Genomic DNA, 21,659 nt, shown 5'->3' on the forward strand with positions numbered 1-21,659 from the left:
ACTTACATTCCTCACTCTCCACAGCTGCGTAGTTGCCGGCTTCCCTAAAATTGATGTTTCCCAGGTGCAGGACTCCGGCTACAATCTGAAGCACCATGGCGCGGTCCGCAGCCTCAATGCCAATCACATCCATAGCGTGCTGTGAAAGCAAAGAAAACAGTCGTGCTAAATCAGGGCCGCAGCGTGGATTTACTTATTCCTGTGGTACCTTGTTCATGACCTCTAATTACTCCTGTTGCGGTTTCACTTGTAAACAAAAACAGGAGGATATCATTGGAAAAGAAAACAAAAGAAGGACTGGAGGGGAGAGAGAGGAATGTAAAGAGGAGGCTCTGAGCGTCATGTTGGGTACAACACTGGAGGGAGATTTATAGACAAACACAAAGGGGTGAAGGACAACACATCTTAGGCAATTTCTCAGTGGAGAGAGAAGCATCTGATTATACCATTGTCTCCTTAAAGTCACTCTTGTCGTCGATGTCGTCCACTTTGTAAGAGCCGGACTGATTGAGGTAACTGTAATAATCCAGGCTTGTGATTCCCAGGCTGCTCTTTTGCTCTCCACTGGCTCCTTCTATCATCTGTAAACAAAACATCAAATTTTAATGCTTTTCTGCGTAGTGTATGCAATCTGTTTAAGGATCGGTATATCGGTATATATATATATATATATATATATATATATATATATAAATATATATATATGTGTGTGTGTGTGTGTATACAGGGTGTCCCATAAGTCTCCATACATAGGAGACATAATACATTCCATACACATATGGTTCTAACATGTATTTCTTTATATTTCTTCTTGATAGTTCTTCAGCAGACACGCATTGAAATGTGTTCCCGACAAAATGGCAGTCATATAGAGCATATTATATAAATAAAAATGGTTTATGTCAAGAAACGTTTATTTTTCCTATGTATGGAGACTTATGGGACACCCTGTAGATAGATAGACAGATAGACAGATAGATAGATAGATAGACAGATAGACAGATAGATAGATAGATAGATAGATAGATAGATAGATAGATAGATAGATAGATAGATAGATATGTGGGTGTATGTTTTCTCTTTGCTCCACTTTGCATGTAAAAGAAACTGTGTTATGGCAAAACCAAAAAGTTCAATCTCTTCCAGGGACCTCGAGCCATGTACTATGAAAACAGATCGACCCTCTTCCTGCAGCCAAATGGCACTTCTAATCCAACGTGTCCTGAAATTCCCTCACAGATCCTCTTCAGCAGCCAAATATGTCCGGTTAACTCTTTAGCTTCGAGAAAACAAATCAGCAGTAAGGTCATACCTGGTAGAATATATGGAAACTCCTCTCCCCGGGATTTCGCATGACGACACGTGACTTCTCCAGAAGGAAGTTGGAGATTTTCCCACCGTCTGGTTCGCCACCGGAGCTGAACTGGATCTCAAAGTATTTCCCCTGATGGATCAAAGCATGTTTTTTTCAGTATTTTAGTGGATGCAATAAAGCTTAAAACCAGACCTATAAGATGTGAAAAACTGGCACCTGGCTGTTCTAGGGTTGCTAGTGGTGTGTGTGTACATTTATATAAAAACCTGACCCTGCTCTTTGTCACGGTTTCTCCTCCAGACAAAGATGTAATGTAATATCTATTCCAGCCCAAGTAAAGTTGAGAGCTGAAGCCTAAAACTGAACAGAGACACTATTTATCCAAAGATACTACGTCAAAAGTAGCATTCTCAGAAAGGTAGTGCCAAAAGTAATTTATTTTCCCCAAAATTGTACCACAAAATAGCAGAAAATACTTCAGACTGTGTGCTAATGTGAGCACAGCCCTTACCCAAGTGCATCAGCTGAAAAAGCTCTGAGGGAAAACAGTTTCTAAAATGTGCAATTGTTTGATTTTGCGCTGTTGCTGACCGTTCCTCTATAAGCAGTAAAGGATGTGCCTCAGTGGTTCTGTATGTATGTTTTTTTGTGCAGTGTGTCCTTAAAGCACAGCTCTGGTTAACCAGGACACACGTGAGGTTTGCAGCCTCATGCAATAAACCAGAAAAAAGAAAGAAGCCATTACTGTAAATCATTGTTTTCTCGTTCTTAAATAGGATCCAAAGGTGGGTCACAGAAAAGTTGACTCCTTAAATTATTCCAGAGTAACCAGTAGGCCCTCCTCCTGTTTGATTTCTTCTCTGATTTAAGCAGCTGCATATTGAGATGGTTATTCTAATTTTGTCTACACTAAAATATAAGTCATCCAAGACTGAAGTACAAATCGGTTTTGGAGCACAGAAGTAAATATGGAATCTAAAGGGAAGACCTGCAGAACTGCCACGCTATTGCTTTTCACTGCATTTTTGTCCAACTTGCATGACTTTTAACATAAACCATTGTTGAACCAAGCCACAGGAAACATCAGTTGCCAGTAGCTTAAAATTATCCTCCCTTATTTTACAATTCCAACAGGGTAAAGGCCAATATAGAAATGACAGCCTTACAAATCTGCTGGAGTTGTTGTTCCTCAGAGTCTTGGCGTTGCCGAAGGCCTCCAGCAGCGGGTTGGACTGTAGGATGATGTCTTTGACGTGCTGCGAGGAGACACAATGAGCTGTTAGCTACGTCACACACACACACACACACACACACACACACACACATACATACATACACACACACACACACACACACACACAACATTCAGCACTGAGACACCACACACTTCACACCCTCACTGACTGTTTGGTGTTTGGTGTGTACATCACTGGAACTTTCCACTCACTCACACAGACAGACACACACACACACACACACACACACACACACACAGCGTCTGGAGGACATTATCTGTCCTGTGAGCCATCTGCATGTCAGAAACACATGAGTTTTAAATCTGGGAAGCAGACATTATTGTATAGAGAAGTGGAGTGGAATTAGTCACATTCCTAAACGTGAAGGAAAAACAAACTCTGCAGGTCAGGTTATTTATGCTTATTCATTTCTCTATTCATTCTATTCTATTCTCTATTATTCTAGTTCATTTCTCTGTAACAAATAGCTACTTATAGATAATTTATGTCACATATTCTTACACCCTTATCTTTAACTCGCAGTTTTAATATTTATAGTATATAAACAGTAAGAGCGATGAATTGTCTCTGGTACGATACTAATGTTCTGTCATGAATACAGGTCTTACCAGCAGGGATTTATTATGTCTTTAAAACTATTCACACGAATGCGTCAACACACAGTGTAAACACATTGCATGAGAATGCATGTGTTTTTCTGTGCATACCACAGAGTGTGTGCCAAGTCGATGGGAACCATGATAATGGGAGGTGACACTGAACAGAAGCTGGAAAAGTGTGTGCATTCATTTGTTTGTTCAGTGTCATGGCATAAAGTCCCTAATTGTGTTACCTTTACAACTTATTTTAGTAGCACACATGTAATCAGTAACCATAATAATGACATATGAAACAATGGATTCAGTCAAAACAGTCAGATCACCCACTCCACTGTTGACTTAAATATAAAACTGGAGGATGATTTCTGATGTCAGCAGAGGAAGCTCTCAGTGGATTTAACAGAAAAACCTAAATCCAAATGCCATCATCGTGGAGGCATTTCCTCATCAAACTTAGATCTTTATCAAGCTTAGAGACAGGACATCTGCTGGATTGGGGGGCTGCCAGATGGCTAAAGGGGCCTGGGGGGAATAAAGGGCTGATAATGGGCTATGAGGATGAGGATGGTGGGAGGGGGAACAGTTCTGAGGAGAGGAAAGAGAATAAGAATAAAGCACCGGCAGCTTGTTTGACTTCATGTCTGAACTGACATTATAAATTAGGAACAGTGAGATATACAAGATCTAAAATCTATTAAATTTGATAGGAAAACTCATCATTTCCTCTCCAGTTTCCATTGCATAGACTTCATCTTTTCCAGTCATGTCTCCATATCTTTGGACAGTCGCACACATTTTGTCATTTCACCTCTATACACCACCAGAGTAGATGTGTAGACTCTTAGCTTTTATTCAATATATGTATTACCTTTACCATTTAGGAATTACATCGATTAGATTAGATTAGATTAGATTGGTCCCACAATGAGGAAATTCAATCTTCAAGGCAGCAACAGAATAAAGTGCAAAAAAAAGTTCCTGCATAAAGACAGTGTAAAAAACAATATGAAATAATAATAATAATAATAATAGTAATAATAGTAATAAACATGGCGTGTGCACACTTTATATCCTTCGACCTGACTTATCAGACGCACTACTGCCCCCAGTGGCCTGATTTATCAGTGCATGACAAAGTTTTTAGACAGACGGACGAATGGACGGACGAATGGACGGACGAATGGACGGACGAATGGACGGACGGACAACTAACTGATGACAATACCCTGCAGCCAGTATGACCGAGGGTAAAAACTATACAGACTATATACATATTTAGATGTGATACTTCCATTTCAGGCTCAAAAATAATTTGGACAAACTAAGATTTTTCTAAAAATGAGGAATATTTTTGATGAAAATTTTATGTTTTACTTATTTTCATTGAAATAATAATTATGATCTGACCTGAACTTAAAAACAACAACACTGGTTGATTGATTAAATGGATTCACAGCAGCAGTATTGTTTTTCAGTCTAGTGATGCCATTCAATAAGAGCAAACTTTTTAATGAGAAAAAAGACCGTAGTTATGTAACATTGTTTATTTTAGCCTTAATCACAATCTTTTCCTAAGCCGAACACCTTTTGTGGTTAAACCAGACCTTGTCACAGCCTGGATGTCATACTCACTTTGGAAATTGTGACATTATCGGTGGTATTTTGTGTTATTTCTCCTGCTGTCTGAGCACACAGAAGACGTTTTTTTTTTTTTTTTTTTTCAGGGATTTTGGTAGATAGGCTTTCATTGTCTTGTTGCAAAAAGGTCTATTATAACGCAAACCACCATCTTTTTCTAAACCTAACCAAACTTTGACTAAAAACTGAGGATAGAATGTCAATTTTTCCCTCAGGATGCAAACTCCAGTGACAGCTCTGTGTACAAATCACTGATCCACAATGAACTGCTCCACCTGTGGACCTCCCACTGCTTCAAACTCTACCCCTATCCGCCATTTGGAGCCAGTTCTCCAAACACCTGTGGGGCTGTTTATCATTGTCCAACATCAGTAAAGCTCCGATGTTGCTTTAGGATATCAATCAGTGGTTTTCAGTCTATCCTGTCATTTAGGTATGGGGACATGTTGGTGTTTATAGAATTATTATATAATGGAGACAATGCTTTATCTCAAACATCTGAGACATGTCACTCCTCTTTACATTGTGTCCTCCAGGTGACAAAGCAGCTTCGCTCACCTGCACTTTGGGTCCGCCTCCTGACACTCTGGAGATGTAGCCCATGATATATTTGGCTGCCACTGTCTTCCCAGCTCCGCTTTCTCCACTGAAAAGACAATAAAAACCCATTTGTGTCAATTCTGAAGCCTACGAGGACAATCGGCCTCACAGGTTTTAACTCGTACACTTCATTTACTGAATAAATCCATATTGTTTTGTGCAACTAGAAGCAAATTCCACCTCAAGGAAAACTGGGTAATAAACTAGAGCACATCTGGGCAGACGAATGCAACACTAACAAGGACATTAATTCTGTTTTGTCACATTTACAGATATTTTCCCTCATCTCTCCTGCTTCGCCTCACACTTGTCTATTTTCCTCTTCGCCTTTCACTTTGCCAGGGTCATACTTATTTTGACATATGTGGTTTGGCAGTGGATAACAGTGGAGTCTGTTTTTTCTTCTGTGCCTTAAAGTAGCCAGGTTGGTAATGCCTCTGTGAGAAACACAGCTGCAGACTGTTAGAGGCTGCCAGAGGAAGTCATGGGAGCCACTCTATTACACAGAAGTCTCTATACTGTTTTAACCCTTCCCCTATATACCTCTACATCTCCCTCAGGTCCTCAGTATTGTCTGGGATATACTCCCACATATCTTCCTGCACATGTACTCCTCAATTTACATCCAAAGACATGTCCTTTTCATATCAGAGGAACATTCAGAGCCCCTTTTTCAGAGGAGTGATCTCTCCTTAAAGTTGTTCTCTGAATGGACTATTTTCAGCACACACTCCAGCGCCAGTTTCACTCCCATTTTGAGCCCCAAAATGGGCGAGTCTCATTGTTGTGGCACTCACAGATGCTGACGGCATTGTTAACTTATGCAGAGGGAGATTTATTCACCAAAAAAGGACATAAGTTAAACAATGCATTGCAGGGAGAGTTCAGCCTTAACTTTCACAAATTCGCACAGACATGTTTTTAACCCCTAAAGACCTAAAACTATATTTGTGGTGTCTTCCAAATTAATTTTCTCTACATTTAACCTATAAAATTATCGTCTGCATTTTAAATTTTTCCATGAAAATCAGGAATTTTCCTATATTTAATTTAGTGACCATGTAAATATTCATAAAAGCTCCGAGTATTTATTTATTTGCACAACAGAAAAGAAATGCAAAAGTATAAATACAACAAATTGTGCAAGTGAAACAAAAAAAAACAAGTGGTTTATAAAATGATCTCATTAAAATAAGCATCCACAAAGACAATAGGCAAAAAGGATACATATAAGTGCTTTTAGAATATATATGGACATCAAAGTGAGATTTGATGTGAATGATAAATGGGAATATAAACTTTAATAAAGAAAAACTCAAAATTTACTCTGAAAACAATGAAACAACAAATCATAAGAATAACAACAACGAACTACTGGAGGAGCGGGAGAAATGTTTACCAGGTATTGAGAGAATGATATAACTAAGTAAAGATGAAGGTTATTATATGAAAACAGAGAAAACTGAAGCAGAAGTGACTTTTTCAGCAAAATACAGTATATCTGTACATGAATGTAAAAACAAGTATCTACAACCACTGTCATTTGTCAAACTACATGGGTTCGATTAGTGAATTAATGTTCCAGAAGATGGTGTTTCCATGTTCACTACGGAGCCTCTGAACTTCCAAATGGGTCATGTTGAGAAACTGCCCTTTTCCCTGAATTATTTCAATGTATTGATAGGATTAGTTCTTCAAAAGTCATGAAACATTTTAGATCGGTAGATGTTTTAAGTCTTTGAGGGTTAAGAGAGATGTTGTAGAAGTAATTCACACTGTATTCAGACAAAGCTTTTTGCATGTGCAGAATGTTCATATTAACTCTTTCTGTTTATTTTCATTGTATGGTAGAAAAAAACAAATGCTTCTGGCCCATAAGCAACAGCAGCAAACAAAAAAGAGCACCAATTTGGAAATATTTATGATCTGAGTGATAAAACTACCATCTACCAAATGAATTAAGTATAAGAATTTGTCACTTCGAAACCTTTATTGTGCTTCTGTTATTGGAAAAAAACACTTAGAAAGAAAGAAATAAAGAATGAAATCTGATCAAAGAATCTAAAAATAATTCAGATGGAAACAGACATACACAGACAGTGATGTAATTTGTAATACACTACGGATATTTATTTATAATGTGCATAAAGGTCTCCCATGTGGGCTGCTAATCATTAACTTTCTGTGAAGTGTGACCAGAGAAGGACTTTGACATGAAGAACGATGACAGAGCAATAATAATAAACATGCTAATTTATATGCTGCCCTCAGATCCTTTTTATTAATGTTTCACACACATAGGGAACCGTACTTGCCGATATGTCTCAGTTTATGAACTGCTTCCTAGACTGCGCCAGACATTTGAACATCTGTACAATTTATGTCTGAGCTGCAGTGAAAAATCTATCATCAATTCAGGCCAAAATAATTCATGCTGAAGTTGGAAGGAGATGATGACAATGGGGTGATGTAATCTTTTTATTCTAAAACCAGTGCAACATGAGCTAGAGAGTCAAAGATAAGATGTACCAGAACAAAACTGCTCACATTTTGGCAACAAAAATATCTACTAAACCATGTGCAATAAAATTCACACAAGTAAAGTAGTAGTTTTTTTGTATTAATATAACATTTATTTAACCGGGAAAAAAGCTCATTGAGATTAAAAGTCTGTTTTTCAAGAGTGTCCTGACCAAGACAGGAGCAGCAGAAGTTAAACCAAATAGAAATCACAGCCATACATCCACTAAAAATATACATAAAACACAATAAAAGTCAGTTCTAAAACCATACCTAAAACACCAAGCTAAGAACACACATTAAAAACACCATCAATAATTTTAAAAGGTACTAAAAGTATAACAATAACATTCCTTAAAAGCATCTCAAAGCACAACCAGATTCAATCAATTAAAAAAACATCTACATCCAGATTTATCCTTTTCCCATTCATTTAAAATGACTTTGAATGTATTTAAAGACCCCAGTTCCTTCAGTTTTATCTGCTTCTGTCGGTTGCTCCAGGTAGTGGGAGCAGAACATTTAAAGGCTTTCTTTCCCAGTTCTAAATGAATATTCATGAATATACTGCAATGACCAACACCCTCTGGATAGATCTGTATATTTTAACAGTAACAGGAGCTTGGCAATCAGTCAATGTACCTCGTGTTTTAAAACAGGTCTAATTATAACCACAGCCTTCTCTGTTGGCATCTCTGAAAAGAAACGCACAGACGTCTGGAAATGAGCTCATGGCGGTCATTATGAAAGAACACTGGTTAAACCTGCTTAACATTTAATGAGCTGTTGTGCAGGTGCAATATCAGTTGAAATAATGAAATTTGATAAATGATTTGTGAAATTTTGATATAACCTTTGATTTGCTCTGAGCTTTTATCAACATGTACATGATCAGTAAATTAAATATAAGAAAACACTTGATTTTTACTGAAAAATGTAGAAGATCATATGAGAGTAAATGTTCATAAACCATTTAGATGAGGTTAACTGTAGAGAAAAAAAATCATTTAGAGATCATTTCAAAAATAGTTTTAGTTCTTCTGCTTAGAATACAGAAACTGTAAGATAAAAGGGAAAGTCCTACTGGCTCTATATGCTGAATAACTTACACATTTTCTCAGTAAATGAGAAAAATGGCTAACGCAGGTCGATGCTGACCACACTGCCTGGCCAGCAATTCTCAGCAGCCTTTGTTTCCAGAGACCTGGTTCATCATAAAAACCACTTCCATGCTTTTGTTTGCTGATTTAGTCAATCACAAATCCACCTCAGCGCCTTTATGTGGGAAACTGACCTACCCGCTACTCACCGCCCAAACAACGGGCAAAAGTGCTGAAGCGGGGTTCATTCATCATGAGGTAAGCACTCCAGTAACCACCCTGCTCAGGTGACTGGACCACAGCATAAAGCACTAACCATGACAGCACACTTTTATCTCTGATGCAGCATTTCCCCCTCAAAAAAAAAACAAAAAAAAAAAACAATTGTAATTCACATAGACTGCAGAAAAAAATCCCCTAAATCCAGAGAGAGGCTACAGGATCATGCAGGTGTTACTGTTACAGTTTTCGTTCCTAAAGCAGGATGTTTGACAGCTGTTTTGTTTCCTCATAACATCCTGAGGTGACATCCAGCTGTTCACTGTGCATTGTTTTCACATTTAAATAGTGGTACGTTATGCACTGAAGCTAAAAAAATTTAAAAAATAGCAGAAAAAATACCAAAGAATCACGTCACTGTCAGTCAGCTGTACCAAATTGATGTGGTTAAACCTGTTAGGTCTGTTCTCTGGTTCCCGTCCCTTCATTATCATGACCTGTCAGGGCTCAGCAACGGTTCAGTTTTGTTATAACACCACACAGATCACATTGCACATCCTTTGTCACACTTTCTCTCCCATCCTGGAGCTTGAAAGATCCAATGATATGAACAGAAATGCTCTTTCACTCAGCCTCCTCATAGGAAATCAAACTAAATGCAGGAAAAAGTGATTTGCTGCATGATTTCCATGCTGCTATGTGCTTTCGCTGTCACATGCCATCTGTCCATCATGTCTTTGCTGGCAGACGACCATAGTGATCATAGTTTCAGATCTTACCTGATGATGACACATTGATTCTCACGGTCAATCATCATGTTTCTGTACATGTTATCAGCCAGAGCGTAGATGTGAGGAGGGTTCTCATATTGTGCCTGAAAGATTAAAGACAAATACTATTCATTACATCTGACTAAGCAGTGATCTTACATTGTTGCGCATAAAGCTGGAATAATTTTATTTTTAGATACATTCCTCTTCAGTGATCACTTTTAATCAGGTTCAGTGGTTACATACTGAGTTCCAGTTACACTTCTATCAAGAATAAATCACATTGTCACAATCATTTCATGGAAGAGATAAAAAAACATATTTTATTCCAACTTTATGGGCAACAGGGTATGGTTTATGATGTATAGAAGCACATGAAAAGAATATTTTAAAAAAAGCCTTTTTGGAAAATGAGCGTGGAAAATGTCTTGTCAAGTATGTTTTCCATTAAAGAGGTTTTTTTTTTTTTTTTACTTCTATTTATTCAAGTTTTATGACTTGACAAACAGTAAACAAAAAAAAAAAAAGCAGTTGGTAAAATTAAAATTACAAAGATGCTACAAGACTGTTTTATGTAATATATGCTTGTGCAACATCACTAGCACACTGAGATAGTACATTATGTTTGCAAAATAACTCAGATTGTATAATAAAATACAAAGAGGTACATTTTTAAGAATGCATATCTAACCTTTTGTTGAGAAGATATTCTAGCTAATATGAGGTAGATTTTACCAGTGACAAGCTGAGGCTGGTTGCTTTTTTTGTTGCTTGTAAAACATGCATACATTTTGGTAGATTTTTATAGTTAACATAAGACAAACTGACTATATCCAATAATATCTGGATTCATTCTAATATGGCTCTTTGACGGCAATATGTTTGTTTAATTTTTCACTGAAAATTCTGGACAGATCCAAATGTTCTTCCCTGAACAAACACATACACTAATATGAATATGAACCCTGTGCACTTGTGTATCTGCAAACCTTGTACATTTTGTTATGAGGAACACCGAGTATTACAGTCCATAAGGATTGTTAAAATCTTCATCTGTGTTCCAGCTTAAAGAGACAAGCCAAGAGAGGGGGCAGACTCAAACAGGCTGTTCTATGAAGGTACCGCCAAAGCTTCTCAATGCCTGAGTCAAGTTTCTGACAACAACATCTGCGCCAGTCGACTGGAAAGTTATCACTGCATCTAACCCAGTTCATTTCATAGATTTTGTCCCTGGGGTTTTCTGTTTAAAATAACATATCAGTGCTCTTATGTTATGAATTCAACTCCTCTGGATTAATTCTTTTAAACAGAAGACACTTGCAATCAAACACTGAGAATCATTTTTTCCATATAAGAAAAACAACATGGTACTTACTGCGCCCTGATACATCTCAATTTCCTTTTCCCCAAAGTACGGCATCTGCTTAAAAGGGTTGACAGAGATGAGCACAGGGCCGATGTATGTCTGAGAAAACGTCAGGTTAAAGACAAACAGTGAAACACAACATAAAAAATGAAAAATTAAAAGTTTGAGCCTTTACTGGGCTGTTTTAAGTATCAGTATCTGGAAACACATTTGATTCAAGCACAGGAAATGTTTTCAACAGTTTGAGTGATAGGTTTCAACTCCACTGAAGTTTTGAGTAATAAATATAATCTCAATAAACTATAGACTGCCATAATTTGAGCATGAAAGAATGACCGTGATAGATTTTTGGAAGGTTATTATTGTACATATATATGAAACAGTTGTAATGTTGAATACTCTTCTCTCTCACTTAGAAGATTAATGTGATTTTTTGCAAAATTCTGTTACATTCTCTAACCAGATCAGCCAAAACAAGTGTCACCAATCATCTTGCACTTTTACAAAGATATTATAATACTGGGCAGGAAAGAAATGACTTCATCTTAAAACCGACCACAACATCAGTGGAGTGTGCAGCAGTGGAGTACTTGGTGATCAGCCCTGATTCTAAATAAGTATCCAGTTCTCACAAATGACAGAGAATCGCCCCATCATGTAACACTGTGAGGTTTTATGCCCTGAAGCCAAAATGCTGCTCAAGGCAAATAAAGCTGCTATTGTGGGTGGCCTACAGTGACCCGCAGCCTTGGCGGGGACTCCTCAAACCTAAAACAGCCAGCATTTACTAAACTTCATAATCCTGAGCGGTGCCAGAGCATGGATGAAGTTTATGTAATGAGCTGCTTTGAGAACTCTCCCTATTGCTTTTCAAAGGGGTTATTCATTCATTCATTCATCAACTCAGTTCACGTCATCAACAGCCAGTGTGTGTGTAGCCACAGCTGCCCATTTTAAAACCTAAAACCTACCATTTGTTCAATGTACTGTATGAAAATGATGGTTCCCAACACACCCTGTTAAACCCCATCCACAAATCAAAAAATTACAACTTCTCGAGGAAGGAGAGAAGTAAACACTCAAGATTCATGTACGCTTTAGAATTCTGTCTAATGCAATGTGCTTCCCCTACCCCACAAACGCCTTTTTTTCCACATTTTGCACCGTAGTGTGATAAAACAAGAGTAAATCTGACTCATTTCTGTGCTGGGGGAGCAGAGGTCTGGTCAGGGGGTGCAGAGAGGCCCTTTGCCCCTTCCACACAGCCGAGTCTTAGTGAGAAGGCGGTACCTGCCAAAATTGACCTATTACTCATGCTACTATGACACTATGAATGAGCATTCAGCTATTCTGGGAATAGCAGGGATGAAGCAGGAGTCAGCAATTCCTCGCTGGGGTGCGACCTGAGATTGTGAAGAAAGGATACAAAGATGTAGTCATCCATGTATCTCTTCTTGAGGTTGTCCACGATAGCGTCCTCATTGATCTTGCTGAGCAGCACCATGTCATCCACGCCGCTATGTTTGACATTGTGGCTCTGCCAGTGGTACCGGTAGTGCCCCCGGCTCCCCTGCAACAACAAAACATACAATGTACTATTGTTTTTTTCACTCAGAGACACACAATGAGACCACATGGACTGATCGAGAATCTGACATCAAGGCTACACAGACGTAGTTCTACTGTACATGAGCTGAATGAATCGTGGCATTTGAGCAGAAGGCTGAGGTATTGTGGTTTTATCACACTGCTGAGATAGTGGGACAGAATAAAAGCCCAGCAGAAAACACAGTATCACCCTAGCAAAAAGTCAACAGTTGCACTTTTTCCAATCCCAGCAGTATGATGAGCCATGTTTACTTTGAAACGGTGCAAGGCCACATTTCCCAGAAGTGCTTGGTGTTATTTGTTCAAGTGTTCAAGATGCTCTGACCGAGTTCCACATCCTAACACTCTGGTTTCTCCCTATATTTCTGTTTTGTTTCAGCTGAGTGAGGCTCCGGAGAACTGAGGTCATCTATCATGTGCTATGAGTCAGTGTTGTCTGGCTACTGTGGATGAGGGTCACAATGTGCTGCGAGGAGTGAGTCTCTTTCTCCTGGATGGAGAATCACTCAAAGCCACAGAGACCATCCAGAACATTAGTCAACACACAAGTTAACTCTTCACTTCCTCCCACTTTTGAAAGGAAGTGTGGAGAGAGGAAAGAGCAGCATAAACAATATGGTCAGAGGAGAAAAATCTTACAATCAGCTGACCTTGTGGTAAGATTATGAAGATAATTTTTACACTTCAACTTAATTCTGACATCTTGTGTTCAAGTATTTGGACATCCTGTCTCTTGCTGGTAGCACACTATCACTATCACATTTAATCATATCAAAATAATACACCAAATAATACTTAGTATTGTATAACTGTAGAGACACAGTGAAAATAAATGAGAATAAAAACTATAACACAAACACCACAGAGTGTGAGAAATCAGTTAATACAGTTGAAACTTAAAAGCAAAAAACTGTGATAAAGACCACAACACCACAGCTCAAAATTAACCAGTGGAAAGTCATTGTGTGTTTAGTAATTAACTCTAAATTACTCAGTCAAGGAGGAGGGCCAGCAAGCTTTTAATATCCTCCAGGGTGACTTTATTCTTTACAACAGCTAAATTAAAACCACTTTACAGACTCGGTCATGGCATGGGCGATGAGGAGGAATGTTAACAGCTTCTCAAGCTAATTCTGTGGGTATTTTCCCTCAAGAGGAAAGCAGCAAATTATTGCTTGATTAATCCTCTGGATCGCACCCATTAACATGTTTTATAGGATTTAGGCGCGGCAAGGGGAGACGCTTGCTTCCTTTGCAAATTTGACATCAGGGTGACATCACCTTTAGGAGAAGAATAATTATCTGACTTAAAATGGAGCTAATATCTGATGACAGTTTAGGAAGGTTGTAAACTACAGCAACTGTTTAAACCTTTATGTTGTTATTTTTTGTGGTGACTTTCACATACATTTTACTCCACATTTAACCTTTCCTTTGTGATTTATAAACTTATTGTCTACAGTTTGCAGGTATTTTCCTATATTTCATTTAGTGACTATGTACATGGGGGCAGCTGTTATCTAGAAGGCAGTAGAATCTGTCACATGTTCAATTTTCCAGACCAGCATAGAAATTGTTGGCTGATGTGCCCTTGAGCAAGGCACTGACCCCCAGTTTGCTCCCCAGGTGCCTGTGTGATGTGTTCCTGCATGTTTAGCTAGGGATGGATTAAATGCAGAGTTCAATTTCAGTGTGTGTTGCATGTCCACATATATCATACTGTATATACTGACATGTAAAGATTATTAATACTAGGGCCCAATGTCAATTCACCCCTTGGCCCTCCCCCTTACCCCTACCCCTTGGCCCTTGCACTTGGCACTACCCCTTGAAACGGAGTTGCAAAGGGTAGGGGTTGAAACATTCCACTATGAAATGAGACAATCCTTGGAGACCTGTTCCGTCATCAGCAGTCATCAATGCCGATCATTGACAAACAGATGCGACAACTTTGTTTCCAAAAGAATTCATCATGCCGTCAGAGGCTGTAACTGTCTCTGTTACATGGGCTTTGGGCATCTTTTTGCAGCTATCAATCGCAAACTGCAGAAATGCAGTCTATAATACATCTCATACCCCTCCATTTGTAGAGTGGTCCAGAAAAATCTTCGCTTGGAGGATGAAACAGCCCTCCCCCTCCAACTCATTGAAAATGGGGACACCCCTACCCCTTCATGTGAATGCGCAAAATGGAGGGGTAGGGGTAAGGGGGAGAGCCAAGGGGTGAATTGGGATTGGGCCTAGATGTTTACAGTGAATTCAAAATGTTTAAAATAGAGACAACTGAAACAAAAGTGACTTTTTCAGTCAAATATATCATCAACTGAATGTAAAAACAAGCATCTAAAACCATTCTCATTTGATGAATTACATGGGTTTTACTGGTGAATAAATGTTGCAGAGGATGATAGTGTTTCCACATTCACTATGGAGCCTATAAACGTCCAAATGAGGCTACGTTTAGATGGTAACGATCTGAACCGAAAACACAAAAGTGGCCTTGGGTTCTCACTGTTAATTCTGTGTTTAGAAGTGCGTTTTGGGGGAAAAATCTGCATGCAGACAGACATGCAAAGTGTGTGAAATTTCTTGTTTATCAGTGTCGTATACATGTCAAGTGGCTAGGTGGCATCACCACCACCAAGACCAAGTGCATGAGTAGAACCTTTCTTCTTCTCTTCCCTCTCCTAGCGTGAAATACAATCACAAAACAGGAAACAGAACGTGACAAAGAAATGCACAAAAACTGACAATTTTGTCTGGACAGACGAGGAGGTGGAGTTATTGCTTAACACCACATTAGATTAAAATAAATAATTTGGCATGTTGTTTTCCTGTACTGGCATGCGCCTGTGATGTAAACTCTACACGATGAGAAAAAGCAGTTTTGTGTTTTCAACCCTTTAGATGGTGACATGAGAGTGGAGCATTTTTAAGATTTCCACTCTGGAAGGTGGTTTCAGTTTTTGGCATTTTCAACCCCCAAAAACGCCATTGCCATCTGCTAAAATATTTTGTGGCTTTCACCTGAGAGCATTGTCATGTAAACTGGGCCTGAGTCACATCTGATGCTGTGGAAGCGCTAAGAAAGTGCATTTCGTAGTACAATTAATGATTCAAAAGTTATTTAACATTTTTAGGTCAGTAGATGTTTTGGTTGCTGGCATCTGTTTAGATATTAGTTGAAGCCAAAATGTGTCCAGAAGGCTGGATAAAATGTGACAAGCTCTGTAGTAGGAACACTGATTCAGGTAAGGGTGAAACTCCACAAAAAAAAGGGTCAAAATGAGAAACTCATTAAAAGAAAGGAGTGATTCGTCTTACAGCAAAAGACAGACTTCTTTTATACAGTGTAAACCATAGTAGGTGAAGTACAATAATATGAAGCACCAGTGACAGGTAAATAATAATGTTCTCAACGTATGATAGAAAGTCCATATACAGACAACATGCAAAAGTGTTTATGTAACTGTACCATGTAAACACTGTAAGTCTATAGCACACTCTTCATGGGAGTCTTCAGGATAGATTTATGATGATGTGTGTTTACTTTGTTCTCTAAGGAGCGAACAGGGCCTTATTCATGCACAGAAAATATTCTTAGAGAAACAACTAGAACCCTGCATTTACTTCTCTTTATATCACTCATAAATTCCCATGTTCTTTATATATAGGCAACTACTAGTTACCATTTCACTGGTACCTACTTATTTAAAGTAATACTGTGAGAGAAGTAAGGCTTTTCTCTAAAAACAGACATTAAGAAAGAGTATTGGTCCAACCACTAAGTGAAAACAATTGAACATGCTATATTTAACCTCTCTCTGCTATGTCTGGAATGAAATGTGCAGCTGAAAACGTAGGAGGCAAACGTCAAATATTCTGAGGCTTGTTTCATATGTTTTGACTAGAGCCATGTTTAATGAGGCAAGAGCACTGTAAAATATTCTGACTTACAGCAGAGGACTAAGGGAGGATTTATACAGGAAAGGAGGGCTGCACACACACAAAGAGAGTCCTGGGAGGTTCTGAAAACATAGGCTGTAGTGGGAGTCATTTAGGAGGGTGGGACTTACAATATTAACCAGCATCATTAACAAAAAGTCAGTGAAGCTTCCATCTTTTATCATTAAACTCCTTACATGAAGTGGAAAACCAACAGTAGAGCAGATGTTTCCACTAATAGGCTTCCTGTGCCATAATAAGAGATAATAATAATTTTATGTTTTATGTTGTACAAGTTAAGACACAATCTTTTATATGACCATTTTAATGTATCTTGATTGTAGTGTTCCACTTGTGTTTTTCAGTTCTTACCCAAAAAGTCACCAAATGAATAAAGAATATAAGTCTGAACACTTCATTGTAAAACCTGACAGAACAGTTAAGTACAGACAAACCTGCAAGTAAAGTGAATGCATACAATGAGCCTAAGGAACAAAGGATACGAACGCTTGCAGCAAAACATCCACTAGTCCACATACTGTACATTCTGTTACACACTTTAGACATGATTGAATACATGTGAGCCAACAATAAGTGAAAACTATATATCATGAAGTAGACAGGCTGCAATAGGAAATACAAAAAAACGCAAACATGACCATGAAGGTGAAAAAAAGACAAAGACAAACTGTTTCACATTTTCCCTCACTTTTTTTCTATAAATCTTGTTGGTCTTCTACTGTTGGCAGGAAACTAGTAAATCTGAGATATTTTAGCCTGATATAGACCAATGAGTTGGTTACTTAGGTGATTAATCAGTGTGTTCTGGATGCTTTACAAACAATAGTACTGGCAGATTTGTTCTCTAATCATGGCTAGTAGCTAATAATAGGTTCCAAAATGGAATTACTGAGTTTAGGGGAAAATAATAGTGCAAAAAAAAAAAAAAAAAAAAAAAAAAAAGGTTTCACATTTACTTGTTACTTTGACCTAGATCAGGGGTGGGCAACCTGTGGCTCTGGGGCCATATTTGGCTCTCTGGCCATTTTCCAGTGGCTCCCTGTATCAAAAAAATATAATAACCCTTTAGAAATGAATAATTCATTTTTCCCACAATTACTCCTCTGTTTTGTATTGCACTGGAAAGTATATATTTATATGACGATATACATGCAACAAAGATTCACAAATGACCTTTTTTCTCTCTCTTTCTTTCTGTGAACAATAAAAAAAAAAAAGAGAACAGTGTACTTTGTATCCATGATGTCCTCTGAAACATGGTGTGAGACTGTTCTGAATAAAAATCTGAATTAAAAAAAAAAAAAAAGAAATGAATAATAATTATATTGTAAACAATTTGCTATTAATGTTGCAACCATAAAGTCATTCTGATGTTATGCAGCTGTAAAAATGTAGATTATACTCTATGTAAACTATTCTAAATGAATCCTAAAGTAGAAGTAGTAGTAGTAGTAATATTTTATGACACTGAGGGCATTCATCTGTTCACTAAATTGCAAAGACTTTGCTTTTTTTTGTTTAAATTTCTGTCCAAAAATGGCTCTTCAGATACCAAATGTTGCCAATTCAGGACCTAGATGCTCAGTTGCATATGAAGCGTCTGACTGTCAAATACACTTAATTTCTCACTGTGATACTGGCAAAGATTCATTGAGGTGTTGGTTTTAAAAATCCACTTCCTACTTCTAACAATGTTGTTGGTGGTGTCAGAGTGAACACGCAAACCCACACACAGGGGACATCTGGAGTCAATAGTGGCCATAACAACATCATCACCATGGAACCACAGATTTCCTCTAGAGCGGAGCTAAGCAACGGAGGGTTTAAAGAAGCATCTCTAATGCTTTGCATGGAGACGACACAATGTTTGACAGATATCATAACAGCTGCAAATGTAGCACCAAAAAAAAAAAATCAAAGCGGACACTGTCTGCGTTAGTTTTTTCCTCTGAGAATTTAGGATTATTAGATCATCCAAACTATGGAACCAGACATTTTCCCGGAATTTAATACAAAGGAATTTCAACACCAGTTGCAGATCCATAAGCCCAGGCTTTCCCTTCATGCAAATACCATCACCATATATGGAGAGTGCTGAGCAGCGCTGGCTCGACGTACAGGAAATGGCTGGGTTTGATTCAGTATCATAAGCGGCACTTTTCCCCTCATTTCTCCTTTCTGTGCTGTTCTCCTTTTCCACCCCAGATTCTGACACACAGTCCGCCATGTGTTAGGGCTTTCAGCTCTGCCCTCTGTGGAAAATCTGGATAAAAGCCATGAGAACAAATTCCTCTCTTCTAAAATAAGAAGCAGCCAGTGCCGTTAATTACTCTGTAGCAAAAGTCTCACACAATTTCAGTGACTAAACCTTACGAATGAAAACCGTAGAAGTTACTGCATCCATAGATAAAATGAAGGAATTATTTAAGTCTTTTGCTTATCACCATTAGATTAGGAATGAAAGGCAGAAGAAACTTCACATGAAGTGTTACCTAAAGCCATTAGAGCTAAATCCAGTTTTTTACAGGGTAATGGGTCAAACTCTGATTATAAATGCAAAAAAAAATTTAAATGCAACAAGAAGTCAGTGGATATGGATACGACTTTCGCCTGGAACAGACTGCAGCACTAAAGAAACAGTACCCCCACCCCATGTCTGATAAGCCCTCATGTATTAGATTAGTGGTGCCACCATGTAACAGCTTACTTGACCTGATTTCTACAGCCAGTGCTCTTACATGTTCTCCTACAAAAGCGGTTTCTTCCTCTGAAAAATCATAAACACAACTCAAAAGTCAAACAGGAAACTCTATCCACAAACATAAACTTCATTTCTAAGGGGTCATATATTATTGTTGCAATTTCAAACAAAATGGTAAGTAGAAAGAGTTATCAGAAAAAAGATAAGGCTCCCTTAACAGATTGTGGTGGATTTATCCATTCTGAAATAATAACCAGCGTAAAAGCCAAGAACTGTGTGATGAAGGGCTGCTGGTGATAGAACTGAGGACAAACAGAGAAGTAATCTAATTTAGAAACACGTGTCACAAATTAAAGCTTAAACTAAAGGACAAACCCAGTCATGGTGAACAAATCCAGCAAGTTTCCAAAGAGTCCCTCAGCTTGATGAAATTCTGAAAACATTTTGTTTTTTTGTGTTAGTTTGGTAGCCACAAATCTGTAGGGACTGTCAAGAAATGCTCTAATCTACAGTACTGTGCAGAAGTCCAACATTAGGTTTGTTGGTTTAGTAAAGTTCTAATGACCACATAAGCATTTCTCAGTCTCTGCATTAAGATACAATCTGGATATATGGGACATCTGTACAGCAGTAAAAACAAAGGTTTCATGGTAGAAAACAGCCTCTATAAAATAAAATGGTAGTATTTAGTTTGACCTCCCATTGCACTTAACATGTCTTTAACCCTTTTGTTCAGACTATATGAGATTTATTGAACTAATTTTCTTATACTTTATTCCAGGTTTCATTCAACATATGTTAAGTGTTTCTGTTTGTGCTTCTAGTCATGAGGTCAGGGGGTCACACTAAACAGTGGCAAACCTTTAAAAACCATATAGTTCTGGTTTTTTGTGTCTTTTAAGAGTGTGCACATATTTTGTGTATTTTCTTGTTGTATGTGAAGAAAAGAGAATGAGAAATTGATATATATGCTCATTCCCACACTGAAAAAACAACAAAGCTAAAGGTCTCCTTACACTTTTGCGCAGTAATATAGTAAGTAAGTAAGTAAAGCTTTATTTATATAGCACTTTTTAAAACAACATGTTACAAAGTGCTCCACATAAAGGAGATACATCAAATCAAATCAAATTTTAAGCCAATTTACAGAAACCCAACAGAATCCTCCAGGAACAAACACTTATGACTGGTGACAGTGGCGAGGAAAAACATCCCTTTAACAGCAGAAACCTCGGGCAGACCAAGACTCCTGAAGGATGGCCGTCTGCCTTGACCAGTTGGGCTTAAAGAGAGAAAGTAAAGGAGGAGAAAAGAGAGAGCGATAGAGATAGAGAGACTGGGGGAGAGGGGGAGAGGGGGAGAGGGGGGAGGTAGGGGGAGACGCATGGATGCAGCTAATGCACAGATAACTGAACTAGAATATACAGTATATAGTATCTGTAATGATTTCTGCAGATTCTAAAACATGTCAACCTTATTTCAGGGCAATAATTTCTGCTCTAAACCTCAACAATAAGAGTGAAACCATCTGACTGGAGACCTGCTATCACTTCATTGCAGGTTTAATTAGAAAGCAACAATAAATCTTAGATATAGGGAGTCATTTTTATTGTTAAGTATTAGTGCTGGATATTGCTTCATATGGGTTATAATTGCACTGAGACTGTCAACTTCTGAAGTGTGCCAAAAGTAGACAGGAAAAGCACTGTTTGGGTTGATATTTACTGATTTCCCCCTTTTCCTTTCAATCCAACATATCTGTTTTGATGTGAACTAAAAGGAGTTTAAGGATGTTATTACTCCCTAAACGGTATTTCCACCTGGTCTCTGTTTGCTTGCGTTTGCACTTTGTTCAAGCTCACTCACTGTGAATAAACTGCTGACTGAGATGGTTGCCTCTCCAGGGCAGAGGAGGAAGATAAACAATGATGAGAGACAAGCTTCAATAGAAGTTTAGAAGAAGGAGTGTGTGTTTGTGTGCAGTGTGAGAAAGACTGATCT

At 38.2% G+C, this 21,659-nt stretch overlaps 1 protein-coding gene across 2 annotated transcripts in view; it reads right to left on the reverse strand.

Annotated features, from left to right (window-relative positions):
* myo1ea (myosin IEa) overlaps nt 1-21,659 on the reverse strand; it is a 57,708-nt gene that overhangs the window by 28,974 nt on the left and 7,075 nt on the right. For both annotated transcript variants that reach the window (XM_030131272.1, XM_030131273.1), the window contains exons 2-9: nt 12,810-12,953; nt 11,393-11,482; nt 10,027-10,121; nt 5,367-5,454; nt 2,482-2,571; nt 1,313-1,444; nt 447-581; nt 7-139 (exon numbers count right to left, since the gene is read on the reverse strand). In XM_030131272.1, the coding sequence (XP_029987132.1) occupies nt 7-139; nt 447-581; nt 1,313-1,444; nt 2,482-2,571; nt 5,367-5,454; nt 10,027-10,121; nt 11,393-11,482; nt 12,810-12,953 (907 nt within the window). The remainder of the gene's footprint in view (nt 1-6; nt 140-446; nt 582-1,312; nt 1,445-2,481; nt 2,572-5,366; nt 5,455-10,026; nt 10,122-11,392; nt 11,483-12,809; nt 12,954-21,659) is intronic.

The sequence above is a fragment of the Sphaeramia orbicularis genome, chromosome 3 (genome assembly GCF_902148855.1).
Source record: "Sphaeramia orbicularis chromosome 3, fSphaOr1.1, whole genome shotgun sequence".
Taxonomy (NCBI): domain Eukaryota; kingdom Metazoa; phylum Chordata; class Actinopteri; order Kurtiformes; family Apogonidae; genus Sphaeramia; species Sphaeramia orbicularis.